The 18,075-nt window shown below is 42.9% G+C and overlaps 1 protein-coding gene across 1 annotated transcript; it reads left to right on the top strand.

Annotated features, from left to right (window-relative positions):
- Positions 1-1,794: 1,794 nt before the first annotated feature.
- Positions 1,795-12,600, top strand: DEFB123 (defensin beta 123). The gene is made up of 2 exons (XM_025986127.2): positions 1,795-1,980; positions 12,354-12,600. Exons 1-2 carry the CDS (start codon positions 1,923-1,925, stop codon positions 12,497-12,499), a joined length of 204 nt encoding a protein of 67 aa, XP_025841912.1. The 5' UTR covers positions 1,795-1,922; the 3' UTR covers positions 12,500-12,600.
- The last annotated feature ends 5,475 nt before the right edge of the window (positions 12,601-18,075 follow it).

Raw genomic sequence — 18,075 nt, 5'->3', positions numbered from 1 at the left:
ACCACCCAAGGGCTCCTCTTTTTTTTTTTTAAGGTTGATTGATTGATTGATTGATTGATTTGTGAGAGAGTGAGAGAGAACAGAAATTTTCTTCTCTCACAGTTCTGGAGACTAGAAGTTCAAAATCAAAGTTTTGGCAGGGTCACTTCCTCCTTGGGGGCTCAGAGGGAAAATCTGTCTGGTGCTTCTCTCCTAGCTTCTGGCAATTGCCTTGTTTCTCTTGACCTGCAACAGTGTCACCCCAATCTCTGCTTCCATTGTCACGTGGCTTCTCCCTTAGTGTCTCTGTCCAAATTTCACTCCTTTCCCTTTTCTTATAAGGCTCAGTCTGATCCAGTATAACTTCACTTTAACTTGATTATATCTGCAAGGACCCTATTTCCAGATAAGTCACATTCACCGGTGCTTGGGATTGGGATTTGAACATCTCTTTTGGGGCCTGGGGGAGGGAGAAGGCAATTCAATCCACAGCAGATTTTTTTTAATTCTTATTATGAGTAAAGTTGAACATCTTTTCACATGTTCAAGAGCTTTTTAATTCTTTTTTGTGAATTGTCTATATGTATTTTTGTCCATTGTTTCTCAGACTTCTACCCTCTACCCTCCATGGAACAAGACATCAGCTCCCTTAGTGACTGTACAAAGGGAGTCTTTACTTTCCCAGCTCCTTCTGCAATTGAATAGAGTATAATTCTTATAATAAATTCCTTGTCGCATAATACTGTTACAGTTCTGCTGTTTCCCAGATTGAATCTCAAGGAATACATTGTTTGAAAAGATGAGCCTTTTAGGGGCACCTGGGTGGCTCAGTGGTTGAGCATCTGCCTTCTGTTTAGGGCATGATCCCAGGGTCCTGGGATCGAGTCCCACATCGGGGTCCCCACAGGGATTCTGCTTCTCTCTCTGCCTTTCTCTGTGTCTCTCATAAATAAATAAATAAAATCTTTAAAAATAAGTTGTTTACACTTCCTGACCTCATTATTTTTCCTATTTTTCAGTCTTCAACCTCCTCACTCTGGTGACCCTACAGATAGAGTTTTCGAGTCATTTTGTCTTGTAAACCCTCTATATGCTTTTATACCCTTGACGTCTGTCTCCAGTAGCGTCCAGCCAGGAAATGGAAGCCACACGGGATATTTAATTCTGGGAACTGGTCACACACTGTTGGAAGACTGAAAGAACAAGAAGACCCTAAAAACAGAATAGTGAGGACAGGAACAAAAGGGAGACAAGGGGCTTTCCAGACCTGGGAGTTCAGAGGGACCCCAACAGCTGGTTCCTGGATCTAAGGAGGGGCTCAGCTCGGAGTCCAGAAGACGTGCCCCCCACCCCCCACCCCAGGGGTCAGGTGCCCGGCGCGGTTGGCGCTCGGATGGCCGGATGGCCGAGGGCACGGCCAGGCTGGTGCTGGGAGCTTCATCTCTCACCATCGTTCTCACGGGTTCCCTCCAATTACATCATGTTTCTCACTCCCACCCCAACGTCAGCCCCAGGGCGGACTTCCTCTGCCTGGGACACCAGGTGGGCTCACCTGCAGCCTGCAGGTGCCGTGGGCGCCTGGGTGGGGTCTCCCCGGCCCCTCTGCGTCCCGCGTGCGTGGCGCCCCCTGGCGATCCCTCGGGGCAGGCGCTCTAGAGCGGGCGGAAGGACCTGGGGCCGGGCTGCCTGCCCCCCTTCTTCCCCCCACCTCCCCCTCCCACCCCCGACGACCAAATGACCACAGGAGGCGTGCCAGCTGCAAGAGTGGCCGCAGACCCTGGGCGCAGGGAGTGTGGGGGCCGAGGCCGCGGGCGGCCGAGGGCACGCGCGGGTGACATCGTTCCGGCTGAACAAAGGGACCGCCAGCCAGAGAGGCTGGAGCCTGGCCCGTTAGTTTTGCCATCGCCTCGGACTTGCAGCCTCGCCTGGGGCCACTTCGAGCCATGAAGCTCCTTTGGCTGACTGTGGCTGCACTGCTGCTCCTGACCCAGCTCACTCCAGGTAACCTGGACCTCTGCCAGGAGGGACAAGGGGGTGGAGACAGGCCTGGTCTCGGAATCCCCAGGCCCCGGAGGATGGGCTGCCCTGCTTCGGCCTCGGCCTCGGCCTCGGGGAACTTCCCTTTTAGAAGCTCAGAGAGGAGGCGCCCTGGCTCGCAGCAGGGACCCAAGCTTGGGTACCAACCACGACATCCAGAGCTTCTCCGCGGCCTCCCTGTCCCTCTCTTCCTCTCAGGGAGCAGGTGCAGGTGGCCTCGCGTGTGACAAAGAATGGAAAGAGTGCACAGGAGAAGCAGGAAGAAGGCGGCAACAGTGGGCCTTTTACAAAATAGTCCCCAGAATGGGGACTTTGTAAAAAAAGTGGAGGCTTTGTAAAGATCACAACCACCTTAACCAGAGAGAAAAACTCAGGTACACTGTTGCTGCCTCTGTGGCTAGGGCCTGGGGAAGACAAGAATGACATTTACAATCCAGAGTGACCTGAGCAGTGACGGAGGGGTCTACGGATCTCAGGTGCATATGGGAGGGACCAGCCCAGTCTGAGGGCCAAGAAAGTCCTCCTGATGGGATGTTGAGTCCCAAAAGTATGTTGAGATTAGAAGGGAAAGGAGAAAAGAAGGAAGTAGGAAGGGTGTCTCTGGCAGAAACTATCTTGTGCAAAGGAAGGTCCAGCTGTGGGAGAGCACCTGGCGCCTTCAGGGAACTGGCACACAATTGAGTGGGTTAGTGGCATCGTGAGGGGGAAACTGAGGAAGCATTCAAGGTTCAGGTGTTGATGGGCCTTGACTACCAGGTGAGGAAGCCGTGGGGAGGCTAACCAGTCCAGGCCACGGACAGTCTTGCCCAATCCACCACCCCGGCCTAGCTGTCCGCCCCTCCTGCTCAGCTGGCTGGAGGATCTGCCCACACCAGGGCTTTCACCCCACCTGCCCATAGAGTCAGATTGTGTGAATTTCCTCAGCCAAGCTGACCTCAGCCCTTGCATCTGCCTGTGGCAAATGCCTGACACACCACTCACCACAGGGTACAGACGAAAGCCTCAGAACCTGGTCAGGATGCCCCACCATTTGTTAACTTCGTGACTTCTAGCAAGCAGCTCCCCAGCTCAGAGTTTCAATTTCCTCCTCTCAAACTGCTACAATAGCGTTTGTGCCGTAGTATCAGATTGAGGGGAGAGATGGAACACAAGAGGTATGCAAAACAATGTTATCTCCTTTACTTTCCATAAATCATCTGAATTTTCCCAGGAACTTCCATCCCGCTGGTGGGACAGTGGGAGAAGCCAGAGAAGGCTCATTAGAGGCTGGGCCCAAAGTCAGCAGTTAAAACTAATACTCTTCTAGTTGAAAAACGGTTTCCATGTTAATTGAGCTCTTTCGAGCAAATATTGCATCTTTCAGTATTTCTTCTGTCTTTTGTCTCACCTTCCCCTTCTCTGGACAGCATCTGGGTTTAGGAGAAAGTCATTCAATATGTCTTGAAGGAATTAAGTGATTCAATAAGCACGGTTGAGTGGATTTCATGTTCTAGGCACTGTGATAGGTTCTGGAGTCAGAGCATTAAACAAATCAGAACAAAATAAGGTGAGCAAAGTCTCTGTCCTCTTGAGTTTATGTTCTGCTGAGGAAGGCAGAAATTTTTTTTGAAAACTAAGTGAAACGTATGCAATGATAGCTGATGAGTATAATGAGCAGAATTAGGCTGGAAAGGTGATAGCAAATACCAGGGGGTGGTAGATTTGCCATTTCGAAGGGGTGCCCATAAAATGGCTCACTGTGATCTGAGGGAGAATAAGGTGTGAGCCATGTAGATTTGTGGGGAAGAACATTCAAGCTGGAGGGAACACCATGTGGAAAGGCCCTGGGGCAGGAGCAGGAGGAACTGGGGTAAGGCCCTGTGCTAGACCTTCACTGACTTCTGAGACAATGGCCCTCATGTGTCACAGGTCAGTGAGTGTTCTGATGGCACTTGATACGGGATCCCATGACTGTTGAAACATCTTGGTCCTGTTGAGGGCCCCATTGACTGAGCCCTTCAGCTCAGCCAAATTTTCCTTCTGGTCCACAGGTTCGGGCTGTTCACCCCCTCCACACATACAACCTTCTGTGTAGGGGTCTACTCTTGGCAGTTCCCTCAGGCTGACAGTCTGGTTTTCCTATGTCCACTAGAGACATGAAGAAAAGTGGGGGCCTTCTAGATCTCTTTTATGCTACAGGAGAGCAAAGGGAAGACACGCAGCCACTTCCCTCGACCATTTCTTAATCCCCCTCCTGGTGGCACCATGATGTGCTGTATCCCTGCTGTTAGCAGTTTCCCTGGGCTGCTCTGAGAGGCAAGGAGTGAATGCCCTCTCCTCTGGGAGTTTCTCCATACCAATCTGGGCGTTTCTAGAAAGACACTCTTGCCCCTGTCTTTCTCACATTACTTATCTCTACTTCCCAGGTATTTAGGTCGATCAGCAGACCCCTAGTAGGGGAGGAGTGAAAGGCCTTAGTCTCTAGCCTGCTGGTAGGTCCAGCAGTCTGATGGCTGCCATCTATGGATTCTAGAGGAGCTTTCAGGCCACCTACTGCTGGTCCTGATGAAAGAAGTGGATTTAAGTACCCCGTTTCCCCTACAGAGAACATTTCCCTTCTACTTCCTATTGGGTGTAGCAGTGATAATAGAGACACAACAGAAGTTTCTTTAGCTGGAACCTCAGCCTTTACCTCTTATGGCTTATGGTCAGGCAGTATTTTCTGAAACCATCAAGCCACCTAACATATAAAATAGCTTTTGAAATTGGATCAGGAGCTCCGGATCCTTTTTGATAAATTTTGGGTTTAGAAATTATTTTCTTATCATGAACTAAAACAACTCTTCTTGTTTAAGCTAAGCAGTGACGTGTCATTCTAACTGTTATATACCATCCTCCTAAATGCCAGAAACTGCCTGATGCTGCTTTTTAGCAACCAAGGGGGTCTCGAGATGAAAGAGGGATGAAATATATACCACTTTAATATGTTCAAAATATTAAGGTTAGGTTAATTGTGGAAATTCAGGACATATATGTAAAGCCCGAGAACCCAGCAGAAATTAGGTTTAGGGGAGACGTGTCACTTATGTTTGCCACATTATATCTACATTATATCTTCTCAAAACACCCAGAGTTCCTCCTTTACAACTGTCATTACGACCCTGGTCAAATGTCTGGGTGGCTATTTCTTTCATGGCTATTTCTCCTCCCACTAAACTAGAAGTTCTCTGAGGGCAGGTATCTATCTCTCACTTGTTTAATTAGTATCTTGAGTGTATAAGCTTCTTAGTCTATACATATGAGTATTTTCCTAGGACAGACATCTAGAAAGGAAATGGCTGGGTAAAAAAAAAATGTGCATAATTTTTAAATGTAAGCTTTTTTAAATTTTAAAATAAAGTAAAATGTTGTAAGTTTTTGCTAAGTAGCCCCCAGAGAGACAAAACAACGTATGAGGCCAACTTTTCCCCTCATTCTCACCACTGGTTATGACCATCAACTCTTTGCATTTCTGTATACTTCCATTGCTAAGTATGCACCTCTAGACACCCTATTGTTGACATGTTCACTTTGAAAATCTGCCATCTCTTGAGATTCTTTTAATTTTTTAATGTTTGATTATATCTTCATCCCTCTTGGTCTTTATAATTTATCCATTGGGTCATTTGAGCTACGCTTTCCCATGCACAGACTCTACTGATTGCATACTCAAGGTGAAATTCAGTGCCTTCCTCTGACCTCTCTATTTCCTGAAAATTGGTACCTGTATCCAGGGCTGTAATCAGGCTCAAGTTCTACCCTTTTTGGTAAACTTTTGATGATAATAATATTCTTTCATCAGGAGGCACATAGTATCCTGGCTGTCTCTCTTTTAGTGACATTTATAATCACTGATGCTCAAAGACCACCCACATTAATTCTTTGGGCATTGCAAAATGGTGATATTCTATTATATGATTTTCACTAGTTTGCTGGAAATTTATTATACTAAAATAATAAAGACACTCATCATCTACTATTTGGTTACTCAGTAGGACAGTTTATATAAGAAAAACAGAATAAATGTTTGGTGGTTTTCCAAAATGTGTGAATCTGCAAGATAATGATCTATTTTCCTATCATCCCCCAAATGTGATGAAATAGTTTTTAATATATTTGATGAATTTTCATTCAATGCAATCTTTATTCCTGTTGAAACTCAAATTGTCCCAAATTGTCTTTGGCTTATGGTAGCCTTATTTTAGAGATATCCCTGCCACTCTTTGATAGTTTCCTTATGATGAAGTCTATCTTACAGACACCACAGAAGACTCACTTGCAGTCTGACAGATAACTTGGCACAGCAGAGGAAAATACACACCTAAGGAGCCATGGGGCAAAAGAAGGAGCAAATAGGGTTTCTATAGGATTAAGGAGAGGGACAAAGTTCAGGTAAAATGTAAATGAAGTTGTGTTTTTTGTTCTGTTTTGCTTCAAGTTTTTATTTAAACTTCAGTTAGTTAACTTAGAGTATAATATTGGTTTCAAGAGTAGAATTTAGTGATTCATCGCTTATATATAACACCTAGGGCTCATCACAACAAGCGCCCTCCTTAATACCCAACACCTGTTAGCCCATCCCACACCCTCCTCCCCTCCAGCAAACCTTAGTCTGTTCTCTATAGTTAAAAGTTTCTCTTTTTAAAAATAATTTATTTATTTATTCATGAGAGACACACAGAGAGAGGCAGAGACATAGGGAGAAGGAGGGTCCCATGGGGAGCCTGATGCAGGACTTGATCTCAGGTTGTGGGATCACAACCTGAGTCAAAGGCAGATGCTCAACCACTGAGCCACCCAGGTGCCCCATATAGTTAAAAGTCTCTTATGGGTTGCCTCCCTCTCTTTTTTTCCCACTTTTCCCTATGTTCATCTGTTTTGTTTCCTAAATTCCACGAGTGAGATCATATGGTATTTGTCTTTCTTTGTGAGTAGTGTTTAATAGACTTCATGTGTAAAGGGATTAACATCAGGCTGAGGAATGAATTCAGGGTCCCATTTCTATGGAAAGTACAAAATTAAGAGAGATGTGGAATCTCACATCCCAAAACCCCTTCTCTGACACTCTGCCCTTGGGTCTGAAATCAAGAATACTTTCCTGTATTGAAAAACTGGCTCCTCAGAAAAGAATGTAATGTTCCAGTCCTGCTGATAAGATTTCAAATACAAAGTTTCAGACCGATGTGACTTGAGACTTTGTCCTTTTGTTATGTAACAAAAGCAGTCTCAGTGGTTCATAATTGGTTATCTGGTGTGACAAGATATTCTAGGTTCATCTTGCACAATTCCTGTCCTAGATCTTGAATTCCACATTTCTTCAAGAAGCTCTGATTTTTTTTAAGTAGGAAAATGGTATTTCAGAACCATGATCTAGATGCTAGAGGTATTCAATGCCCTAAATTAGTCCTTCGTTCCACATCTTTTCATCAGATAGAGCTAGGTATGAAAATCAACACATTGAATGCATATAAAATACCTCATGAATTAATATTAATACTTCCCATTCAAAGTGATCTAGGGGCATCTGGGTGGCTCCGTGGTTGAGCATCTGCCTTTGGCTCAAGTCGTTATCCTGGAGTCCTGGGATCAAGTCCCACGTTGGGCTCCCAGCACGGAGCCTGCTTCTTCCTCTGCCTATGTCTCTGCCTCTCTCTATGTGTCTCTCATGAATGAATGAATAAAATCTTAATTTTTTTTTCTCAGAGCACCTGGCTGGCTCATTTGGTGGAGCATGGGCTTCTTGGTCTCAGGGTTGTGGATTCAAGCCCTATGTTAGATGTAAAGATTACTTAAAATCTTTAGGGGCATCTGGGTGGCTCAGTGGTTGAGCATCTGCCTTTGGCTCAAGTTGTGATCTGGGGCCCTGGGATCAAGTCCCACATTTGGCTCCCAGCACGAAGGGTGCTTCTCCCTCTGCCTAGGTCTCTGCCTCTCTCTGTGTGTCTCTCATGAATTTTTTTAAAAAGTGATCTTGATTAGACATGATAGGGCACACTTAATGAGTGATAATCCTATGAAGAGAAAAAGCATCAGTAACAAAAGTGTGCACCCAGGACCAGAGTCCTGTTTGGAATATCCAGGGAAAGCCACCAGAAGCAAACTCATTGGTCCTAGAGGTCAGACTATATTGTTCACTCAACAAATGTTTTGGTTGCTTATGCAGATGCACTCACATGCGTACCACACACATGCATGTGTGCACATGCACACATCAGAAAGGTTTCTAGGAAATGTGAATGTGGCAGACATTACCCCCAGTTGCACATCTGGCTCTCTCACATGGCAGGATGATGTCTAATGCCAGGTGATGACAGACAATGATTTTCTGGAACTCAGAATTGGCAAAAGACTACACTAGTGTTTTAGTGACATTGTCAGCAGCTCAGATGCTTCATGAATGAACACATGGAAAACTTAGGCAGTGGGATGAACTTTTCCAATGTCCTCCAGACTGTTTCTCTAGAAATTTCCATAGCATAAAACCTATCCCCAGTGCAGGTAAGCCCATCTTGATTCCAAGTTTTTCAGCTTCTTCACGCAATTCTTTTCATCACCACATGAGAACAGGTGTTTTGCAGTTAACCCCAACCACTGAGTTCAAGAGTAAGAGTTTGATTCCTGACGTGAAAAGGCAATAAATTGTTCCAGCTTAATCCAGTTGTACAGCAAGAAAACAAGAAAGAGCTGGTCAAGATATCATGGCCTTTTATAATTTTCTGAGGGAGAAAAACACTAAATATTAGACCCACAAATAAATTATGAGTCACTCAGGCTCTCCAGGGCCTTCTGAATTCTTCTGTCAGTATAGGAAGCTTTAATTTTAATTTATAACGAGTTCTACTTATTTTTTCTGAGGGTTGAAGATGATAAGGCATGATTTTTGGCAAAATCGCCATTCCTTAATTAAAGTCCCAATCAAAAGAGCACCTTAGTCACTAGAAAGGCAGATAGGGTTTCCCAATTTTAGCATATGTGGTGCCAAAGCAAGCACCAGATAGGGTTTCCCAAATAGGAAAGACAAACTACAGTTGTTTCTAGTCACAGGAAATGCTGTTGCTTTCTGGCAAGGAAAAGCATCTAGTCCTCCGTAGAAAAGGCTGACAGTACGTATTCAAATCCTTGAGATTTAGGGAACTGTATAGAGTCCCTGAGATGGTGGTTCCTTTTCATGTCCCACTTACACTGTTTTCCCAAGAATGATTAAGCTAGCAGGTGGGACATATACCAGCGCTACCCTCATTAATCAGTAAAAACTTCTCTACCAGCGTTGTCTTAGAATAGTTTGTAAGTTTTGGGGGGCACTGGGCTGGCTGAGTCAGTGGAGCATGTGACTCTTGACCTTGAAGTTGTGAGTTGAAGCCCCGTGTTGGGTGTAGACATTACTTAAAAATAAAGTCTGTAAAAAAAAAAAAAAGAATAACTCTGGGGGTATCTGGGTGGCTCAGTGGTTGAGCATCTGCCTTTGGCTCAGGTTGTGATCCTGGGGTCCTGGAATCAAGTCCTGCATTGGGCTCCCTGTGGGGAGCCTGCTTCTCCCTCTGCCTGTGTCTCTGCCTGTGTTTCTGCCTCCCTCATGAATAAATAAATAAAATCTTTTTTAAAAATAATTTATAGGTTTTCTTTACTGTGGGTCAAATTTTCCTTCAAGCTCCATTTCAGACAGTCCAGAAACACCAGTTACCCATCTTAACTGTCTCTATAACACATCAGATTTCTCTCAGGATATTTTTTCAGAACCTAGTTCTTTTTTTTCTTAAGATTTTATTTATTTATTATGAGAGACACAGAGAGAGAGGCAGAGACATAGGAAGAAGGGAGGAGAAGCAGGCTCCATGCAGAGAGCTCGATGTGGGGACTCAATCCTGGGACTCCAGGATCACACCCTGGGCCAAAGGCAGACGCTCAACTGCTGAGCTACCCAGGCATCCCCAGAATATAGTTCTTATGATGCCAATTTGCTCAAGGTTCAAAAGAAGGGTTTTTTTTTAAGATTTTATTTATTTATTCATGAGAGATACAGAGACAGAGAGAGGCAGAAATACAGGCAGAGGGAGAAGCAGGCTCCATGCAGGGAGCCTGATGCGGGACTTGATCCTGGGGCTCCAGGATCATGCCCTGGGCCGAAGGCAGGTGCTAAACTGCTGAACCACCCAGGGATCCCCTCAAAAGAAGTTTTAAAAGATAATTTGTGAAAAAACACCAAGCTCCTGGCTTATATATACACACATACATACATATACATATATATGTAAATAAATATATGTGTGTATATATGTGTACATATATAGATATGAACACATGTTAAAGATTTTATTTAACTCATAATGAGAGAAGAAGGCAGATTTTATAACTGAATCAAAGCAAAAAATAGAAATTGGCTTTTTTCCCTCCCATGGTGCAGGGGAAGAAAGGGAGTCAAGTGAACCTCTGGGCAACAGAATATCCTTGCAAATATAGAGAAATAATTATTTTTGCCCTACTATTATTTATCAACAGTTCATTGAGTTATAAAAATAACCCCCACTTAATCAAAATCAGATCACCCTAAAGATTGTGATCTACCTAGACCAGGAACTATTGACACTACTGGCAATTATTGACCTTTGGGCACTATTGACATTTTGGGCTAGATAATTTTTTGTTGTGGCTGTCCTATGCATTGTAGGATATTCAGCAGAATCCTTGGCCTCTACCTACTAATTGCCAATAACACGTCTCACCAGTTTCAGCCACTAAAAATGTCTCCACACATTTCATTGCCAAAATTCCCCTCAGGAGCAAAATCACCCCAGTTGAGAATCACTGCTCTGGACAATGCAGTTTCCACTGACTCACAAATTTCCCCTGATAGTCTCTTCTGTATTGGTCAAAAGATAATCTCAAAGAAAGCTTACTCCTGACCAAAATATAAACCTGGTCAAAACCTATAACAGAAAGGAAGAAACAGAAAAAAGATTACAAATTAATGAAACTTACAATTAACTTACAAACTAATGAAATAGAGAATAGTCATGGTTTGAAACTGACCCAAGCTTTATGGTTTAACAGACAACTGGAGGTCACAGGCTTTGTTCAGCTGATGGAGTGCCTGAAGACCCAAGTCAGAGCAGGCTTGGGGCTTTTACAGAACAAAGAGAAGGATACATGTCCTTGTTCGGCTCAAGTGGAGGATTTCATCTTTAACAGCTGCAAAGCCTGTGGTTGGAATAGCAAAACTGTCCCGCATTTGTGTGCCTCTAGGCTGAGGCCATGGGTACCATTCCACCCCCACAATTGTCTGAACACTTCTTTCAAGAGCCGTGTTTGCAAGCCTTAAAGTCTGTTGGTTGGTTAAGATTCCAGGACAGGAAAGACACCAAAAACACTGTAGATGGGTCATTGCCAAGGGCTCCAGGGGAGTGGAGAATGAGGATTACTGTTTAATGAGTATAAGAGTTCCAGTCTTACAAGATGAAAACAGTTGCTCAGGTGGATGATGATGATGGCTGAACACAATGCAAATGTATTTCATACCACTGAGCTGTGCACTTAAAAATGTTTGAGATGATAAGTTTGATGTTATGTGTCCTGTACTACAGTTAATGAAAAAAACTAAGGATAGCCACCTTCTTAATGATAGGGCTTGGTAAAAACAAAACAAAACAAAACAAAAATAAAACTATGAAGAGAGTGATGGAATGTTGTCAAAAACAAAAACAGAAACAAAAACAAAAAACAACCAGTATAGATAAACCTTGAAAACATGCTAAGTGAAAGAAGCCAGACACAAAAGGCCACATATTGTATAATTCCATTGGCGTAAGATATCCACAGTAGGCAGATCTATAGAGAGGAGAGCAAATGGGTGATTGCCCAGGGCTGGAGAGAGGGGTGCAGGGTTTCTCTTTGGGATGATTAGAAAGTTCTGGAACTAGATGGTGGTGGTGTGGTTGCACAAAGGCACTTGTGAATGTACTTAGTGCTACTGAACTGTGCATTTTAAAATGCTTGGTTAGCGGGGTGGAGGCACGTGGCTGGCTCAGTAGGAGGAGCATGCTATCTTGATCTCAGCATCATAGGTTTGAACCCCACATTGGGTATGGAGACTATGTAAATAAATAAATAAGGAAACAAACAAACTTAAAAAAATAAAATGCTTGAACTAGTAAGTTTTATGTTCTTTTACCATAATTTTACCACAACTTTTAAAAAGGGAAGGAAAGAAAAAGGAGGCCAATGGTGAAAGGCAGGGGAACCTGAGGACCCTCTATAGCACACCTGCTTTAATACCTCTTCTCAGGGCTAATAATCTCTCCATCCTTCTTTCTTTTTTGTGTCAGGTGGCACCCGAAAATGCTGGAATCTTCACGGCAAATGCCGCCAGAAATGCTCCAGGAGAGAAAGGACCTATGTTTACTGCACAAATAATAAACTGTGCTGTGTGAAGCCCAAGTTCCAGCCGAGAGAAAATCTATGGCCATTTTAAGTTCTTGGAAGCCAGAAGCCATGAAAATGCAGATGTAGGGAGATGCCCTGAGTCTAGCTCCAGTGGATTCCTAAATTCTGTCAATAAACACGTGTGGCTGATCTCTGTGTTTGCCTGCTAGTCTACCCCAGCAGTTCTCAGGAAGTCCCCTTTCGGGTGAAGTCAAAATATTTTCATCATAATAATAAGATAGTATTTGCCTTTTTCAATCTCACTGTCTCAGAAGTGTGCAGTGAAGTCTTCTGGAATCTATGAGACATATGGTGATGTCATTGTCCTGGCAGATAATGAAAAGTGTGTTTATACATCCTTGTGTTTCCAGAATTTTTTGAGGTAGCAGACTTAAAGCAGAGGGTGATCATTTTCAGAGATTCACTCCGGTTGTTCTCAGTAATTGTATTGTACTCTTACTAGCCATCCACTAGTTACGTGATTAATCTCCATAACCTCAATGATCAGCTAATAATAAATCATTACTTTGAAATCCCAAAGTTTTCCTTGTACCTGTGTATGAACCCAGGGAGAACCAAGAACACTTTGTTATCTTGGTTTGCAGAAGCATATTAACAACCGGTACCAACTTGCTAACAGAGGAAAGCCTACACTCTCCCTGAGCGAAAACAACACCTGCTCTACTCTCTGCAGTTCTTTTAAATACAGTTTCTAACACACAATTAAAACATCTTAAAAGACATTCACAGAGGAAGGAAACTAGGATCCATAACCAAGAATGAAAAGTCAACAGTAGCAAATCCAAACATGGCACAGGTGTTGGAATTCACAGACAACTTTAAAATAACTATTATAAATATGTTAAAGAAATAAGAAGGAAAGATTGAAAGGTTGAATAATTTAAACCAATACATAGAAAAATACTGTATCAGTTTTCTATTACTACATGATAAACCACTCCAAAACTTAGTGGATTAAAATAACAACTATTCATTAATTCTCAGATTTTTGTGTGTTAATTGAGTGGTTCTTCTGATATTCTCACCTGGGGTCACCCTCGTGACTGCATCTCTGTCCACGTGACCTCTTGGTTTCAAGGACATTAACTTTGGTTTCTTACATAGATAGTTAGGTCTCAGAGGGTAAGCCCCAATAAGGTGCCTTTTCAAACTTCTGTTATGCTTTCTTAAATACCATTGGCCAAAGCAATATTTTTTCAATTTAAATTCTAGTTAGTTAACATACAGCGCATAGTATAATTCAGTGATCCATCACTTAGATACAACACCCAGTGCTCATCACAAGTGCCCTCTTTAATGCCCATCCCCCATCTAGCCCATCCCCCACCCATGGCCCCTCCATCAACCCTGTTTGTTCTCTATCATTAAGAGTCTCTTATGGTTTGTTTCCCTCTCTCTTTTTTAAAGCATAGCATAGTCAAACAGCTAACAACCAGAAGAAAACATATTTCCCAATACCTTTGAATATTTCAAACAATACATACTCAATAATTTTATGGAAAAAATTAGAAGCCTTTATTGAAAGACAATATAGAAAGCCTAAATTTGTAGAGACATACTGTGCTTATAAATCAGAAGACTCAATGCCTTTTTTTTTTAAAGATTCTATTTATTTATCCATGAGAGACACAGAGGGAGAGGCAGACATAGGCAGAGAGAGAAACAGGCTCCATGCAGGGAGCCCAATATGGGACTCGATCCTGTGACTCCAGGATCACACCCTAGACCAAAAACAGACACTCAACAGCTGAGCCACCCAGGCGTCCCGACTCAATGTCTTAAAAGACATCAATTCTATAGGAATTGTTTCCCAGATTCAGTGATAATTAAATCAAAATCTTAACAAAACTTTTTCCAAGACTTGATCAAAATGTTCACTTATTAACAAGTGTTTTGTTAGGGGCATGGACATAAATGATAAAACGAGCAGTAAAACACAAATTGAGGATAATGGTTAACTCTTAAGAATATAGGAATTGGCAGGGATAATGGTGATAGTCCATTCTTTTATCTGGATGTAGGTATAGAGATGTTTGTTGTCTTATTATTTTTATACCTTTATAAATATTCTTTTGACTTCTCAATCTATAATAAAAATCAAGTTTCTCAAAGAGAGATAAAATCCATGAACATTAAGAGGTGCCTGGGTGGCTCAGTTAGTTAAGTGTTTGCCTTCTGCTCAGGTCATGATCCCAGGTTTGGGGATTGGGCCCTGCATCAAGCTCCCTGCTCAGCAAGGAGCCTGCTTCTCCCTTTCCCTCTGCCTACCACTCTCTCCACTTGTGTGTTCTCTCTTTTTTATTTTTATTTTTTTTTTTGCTCTCTCTTTTTAAATAAATTTTTAAAATCCTTTTAAAAATCCATAAACATTGTCTTAAAATCTTTAAACCCAGAGGAAAAGGAAAAGGAAAAGATAAACCAGTCATGAAGACCCAGAGAAGAAAATATGAGAAAATTACATGGTGGGAACATAAAATAGTGCAACCACTTTGAAAACACTAGAGTTTCTCACAAAGTGTAATGTACCATATGATCCAAACACATCTAGGTATCTACCCAAGAGAAATGAAAGCATATGTCCACACAAAGACTCATATATAATTGCTCATGGTAGCTTTATTTGTAAAAACCCAAAACTGGAAACACTCTAAATGTCCATCAACAGATGAATGGATAAACAAGTTGTGGTATATCCATACAATGGAATACTACTCAGCAATAGTGCTGAATGAAATTCCATAATGCTGAATGAAATAAATCAGACAAATCATGAGACCTTCTTGGTGCAAAAATGTCTGTACAGTCTGATCTCCATGCATCCTCCAATTTTGACACATGGCATTTTGGGGCCCTAGATACTAGAGTCAAATCAGAAACAGCATTGCCTTTCCCAAATATAGAATCATCCTGGTCAATGGCCACAGGTGCCTTGGCCTAAAGAAAGATTTTCATTATGTACTTTTGGCATTGGTACAGAGTTCTTCCTCAAAGGGACACAACTTTCACTTCAGGCAAGGGCTTTGGGGTCTATGAATTTAAATGAGAAGCCATGGTTCTCCACAGAGGCATCTCAACAAAGGATTTTTTTCCCCAGGGCAGGAATTTATCTGTTTTGTCTCTTGCCAAATCCTCAGTGGTTAGAATAATGCCTGGCACATAGTCATTCATCAATAACTATTAGTTGAATTAATGGAAAACAGAAAAAGCAGGGTATTGATGCCTGTGAAGTGAAGGTGGGCATAGTAAGCTGAGTATAGCTGGGATGGCAGTGGAAACCATGAGGCATGCCTAATCAAGGAAGCCTAAGCCTCAACAGGCTCACTGGACTGTTGGTTCAAATAAGGAAGAAATGGAGCAAAATTAATGGACATGCACATAATGCTTGAAATATATCATTGAAAATCATATATAGAGGCACCTGGGTGGCGCAGTCAGTTGAGTGTCTGCCTTCGTCTCAGGTCATGATCTCAGGGTCCTGAGATGGAGCCCCACTTGGGCTTCCTGCTCAGTGGAGAGTTTGCTTCTACCTCTTTCTCTGCTCCTCCCCTTCCTCATGTGTTCTCTCTCACTCTCTCAAATGAATAAATAAAATCTTTAAAAAAAAAAGTTTTAAATGTCTGTGAAACTAAAGATTTTTTTTACCATGTCTTAGATCTACTGAACCATAATTCCCATAAAACATAGATTCATTTGTTCATTTAGTCATATAACAAGTATTTGTGGATACCTGTTATTTGCCAGGCACCAGGTGGGTCTCCAGTTATACAGTAGTAAATAAAACAAACATGCACTTTGTCAACCTGGAGCCTACAACCTGTGGAGGAAAAAGTCATTAAAGAAAGAAATTCATAATTATATATGCAGTAGGGTTATGAAGAGTGTAGTGATTGAGATTAGGAGTGGGGGCTCATGAAGAAGGTGGACCTCATATGAGCTGTCACAGTAACTCTCTGAGGGGGTGGCATTTAACCTGGGATTTGCAGGGTGAGAAGTCATGCTTGAAGAGAGTTGGGAGTGGGTTTGCAGAAGAAGATTCCAGATAGAACAGCATGTACATAGGCCTTTGAAGAGGCAAGTGGCTTGTTCCAGAGACTGAAAGAATGGCCATGTGGCTAAAGCCTGGTGTATAAGAGAAGAGAGATACAAGAGGAGATTTGAGAGGCAGACAGTGTGATAGGCATGCAATATTGTGATGCTTGTATTTTTTTTAAAGATTTATTTATTTATTTATTTATTTATTTGAGAAAGAGAGAGGGAAGTCTAAGGGAGGGGCAGAGAGACCGGTAGAGAAAGAATCCTCAAGTAGACTCCCTGCTGAGCGCAGAGTCCCAAGCCAGGCCAGGCAGGCTAGACATAGGGCTCCATCCCAGGACCCTAAGATCATGACCTGAGCAGAACCAAGAGTCAGCCAGTGAATCAACTGAGCTCCTTGATGTTTATATTTAAAACACAAGTTCTGGAACAATTTATGTATTAAAGTGAAGGAGTCTGCCTTTTCCCCATTTTTACTTATGGCTTCTACTTCCTCAAATTATGCTTTATTCTACCCCTGCTCCCACCACCTACCTCTGCTGCTCTTCAACCTAAACTTTTTTTTTAAGATTTTATTTATTGATTTGAGAGAAAGAAAGAGAGAGAGCATGAGTGGGGGAAGGGGCAGAGGAGAGGGAGAAGCAGACTCCCCGCTGAGCAGGGAGCCCCATACTGGGCTGAATCCCAGCACCTGGAGATCATGACCTGAACTGAAGGCTGATGGCTTAAACAACTGAGCCACCCAGGCACCCCCAACTTGACTCTTACTAAGGCAGCCTTTCAGCTTCCACTCCAATTATAAACTGCTTATTCTCTGTATTTCCCAATTCTTGGAACAGAATCTGATGAATGCAGTTCATTTTGTACCCACCTACCTCATAGGTCGCTGGTCAGCCTATAGGAATAGGTTGGCTTGGGCAGCCCTGGTGGCGCAGCAGTTTGGCGCTGCCTGCAGCCTGGGGTGTGATCCTGGAGACCCGGGATTGAGTCCCGCATCGGGCTCCCTGCATGGAGCCTGCTTCTCCCTCTCCCTGTGTCTCTGCCGCTCTCCCTCTGTTTCTCTGAATAAATTAATAAAACCTTAAAAAAAAAAAAAAGGAATAGGTTGGCTTGAGAGGTGCCCACCTCTTGTCCAATCAATTGTGTCTGGTCATGGGGGAGAGTGGTTTCCTGGTCTGCGTACAACTGTCACTTCAGTCAAGTCTGTGGACAGGGCTACAAGTGCCATCTTTAGTGCCCATCACCCAGTCACCCCATCCCCCCAGCCTCCTCCCCTTCTGCAACCCTTTGTTTCCCAGAGTTAGGAGTCTCTCATGGTTTGTCTTCCTCTCTAATTTTGCCCCACTCAGTTTCCCTCCTTTTCCTTATAGTCCCTTCCACTATTCCTTATATTCCACACATGAGTGAAACCATATGATAATTGTCTTTCTCCAATTGATTTATTTCATTTGACATAATACCCTCCAGTTCCAACCATGTCAAAACAAATGGTGGGTATTCATCCTTTCTGATGGCTAATATTCCACATGTGGTATACATATATACCACATCTTCTTTATCCATCCACCTATT

This window comes from Vulpes vulpes, chromosome 14 (genome assembly GCF_048418805.1).
Source record: "Vulpes vulpes isolate BD-2025 chromosome 14, VulVul3, whole genome shotgun sequence".
In the NCBI taxonomy this organism is placed as follows: domain Eukaryota; kingdom Metazoa; phylum Chordata; class Mammalia; order Carnivora; family Canidae; genus Vulpes; species Vulpes vulpes.
Note: the sequence above shows the minus strand (reverse complement) of the source record. Positions and strands in the feature narration are given on the sequence as shown.

Coding starts and splice junctions, on each gene's coding strand:
- DEFB123 (XM_025986127.2), top strand. CDS start 1,923: ATGAAGCTCCTTTGGCTGACTGTGGCTGCACTGCTGCTCCTGACCCAG. Junction 1,981..12,353: donor CCTGACCCAGCTCACTCCAG/GTAACCTGGACC, acceptor TTTTTGTGTCAG/GTGGCACCCGAAAATGCTGG.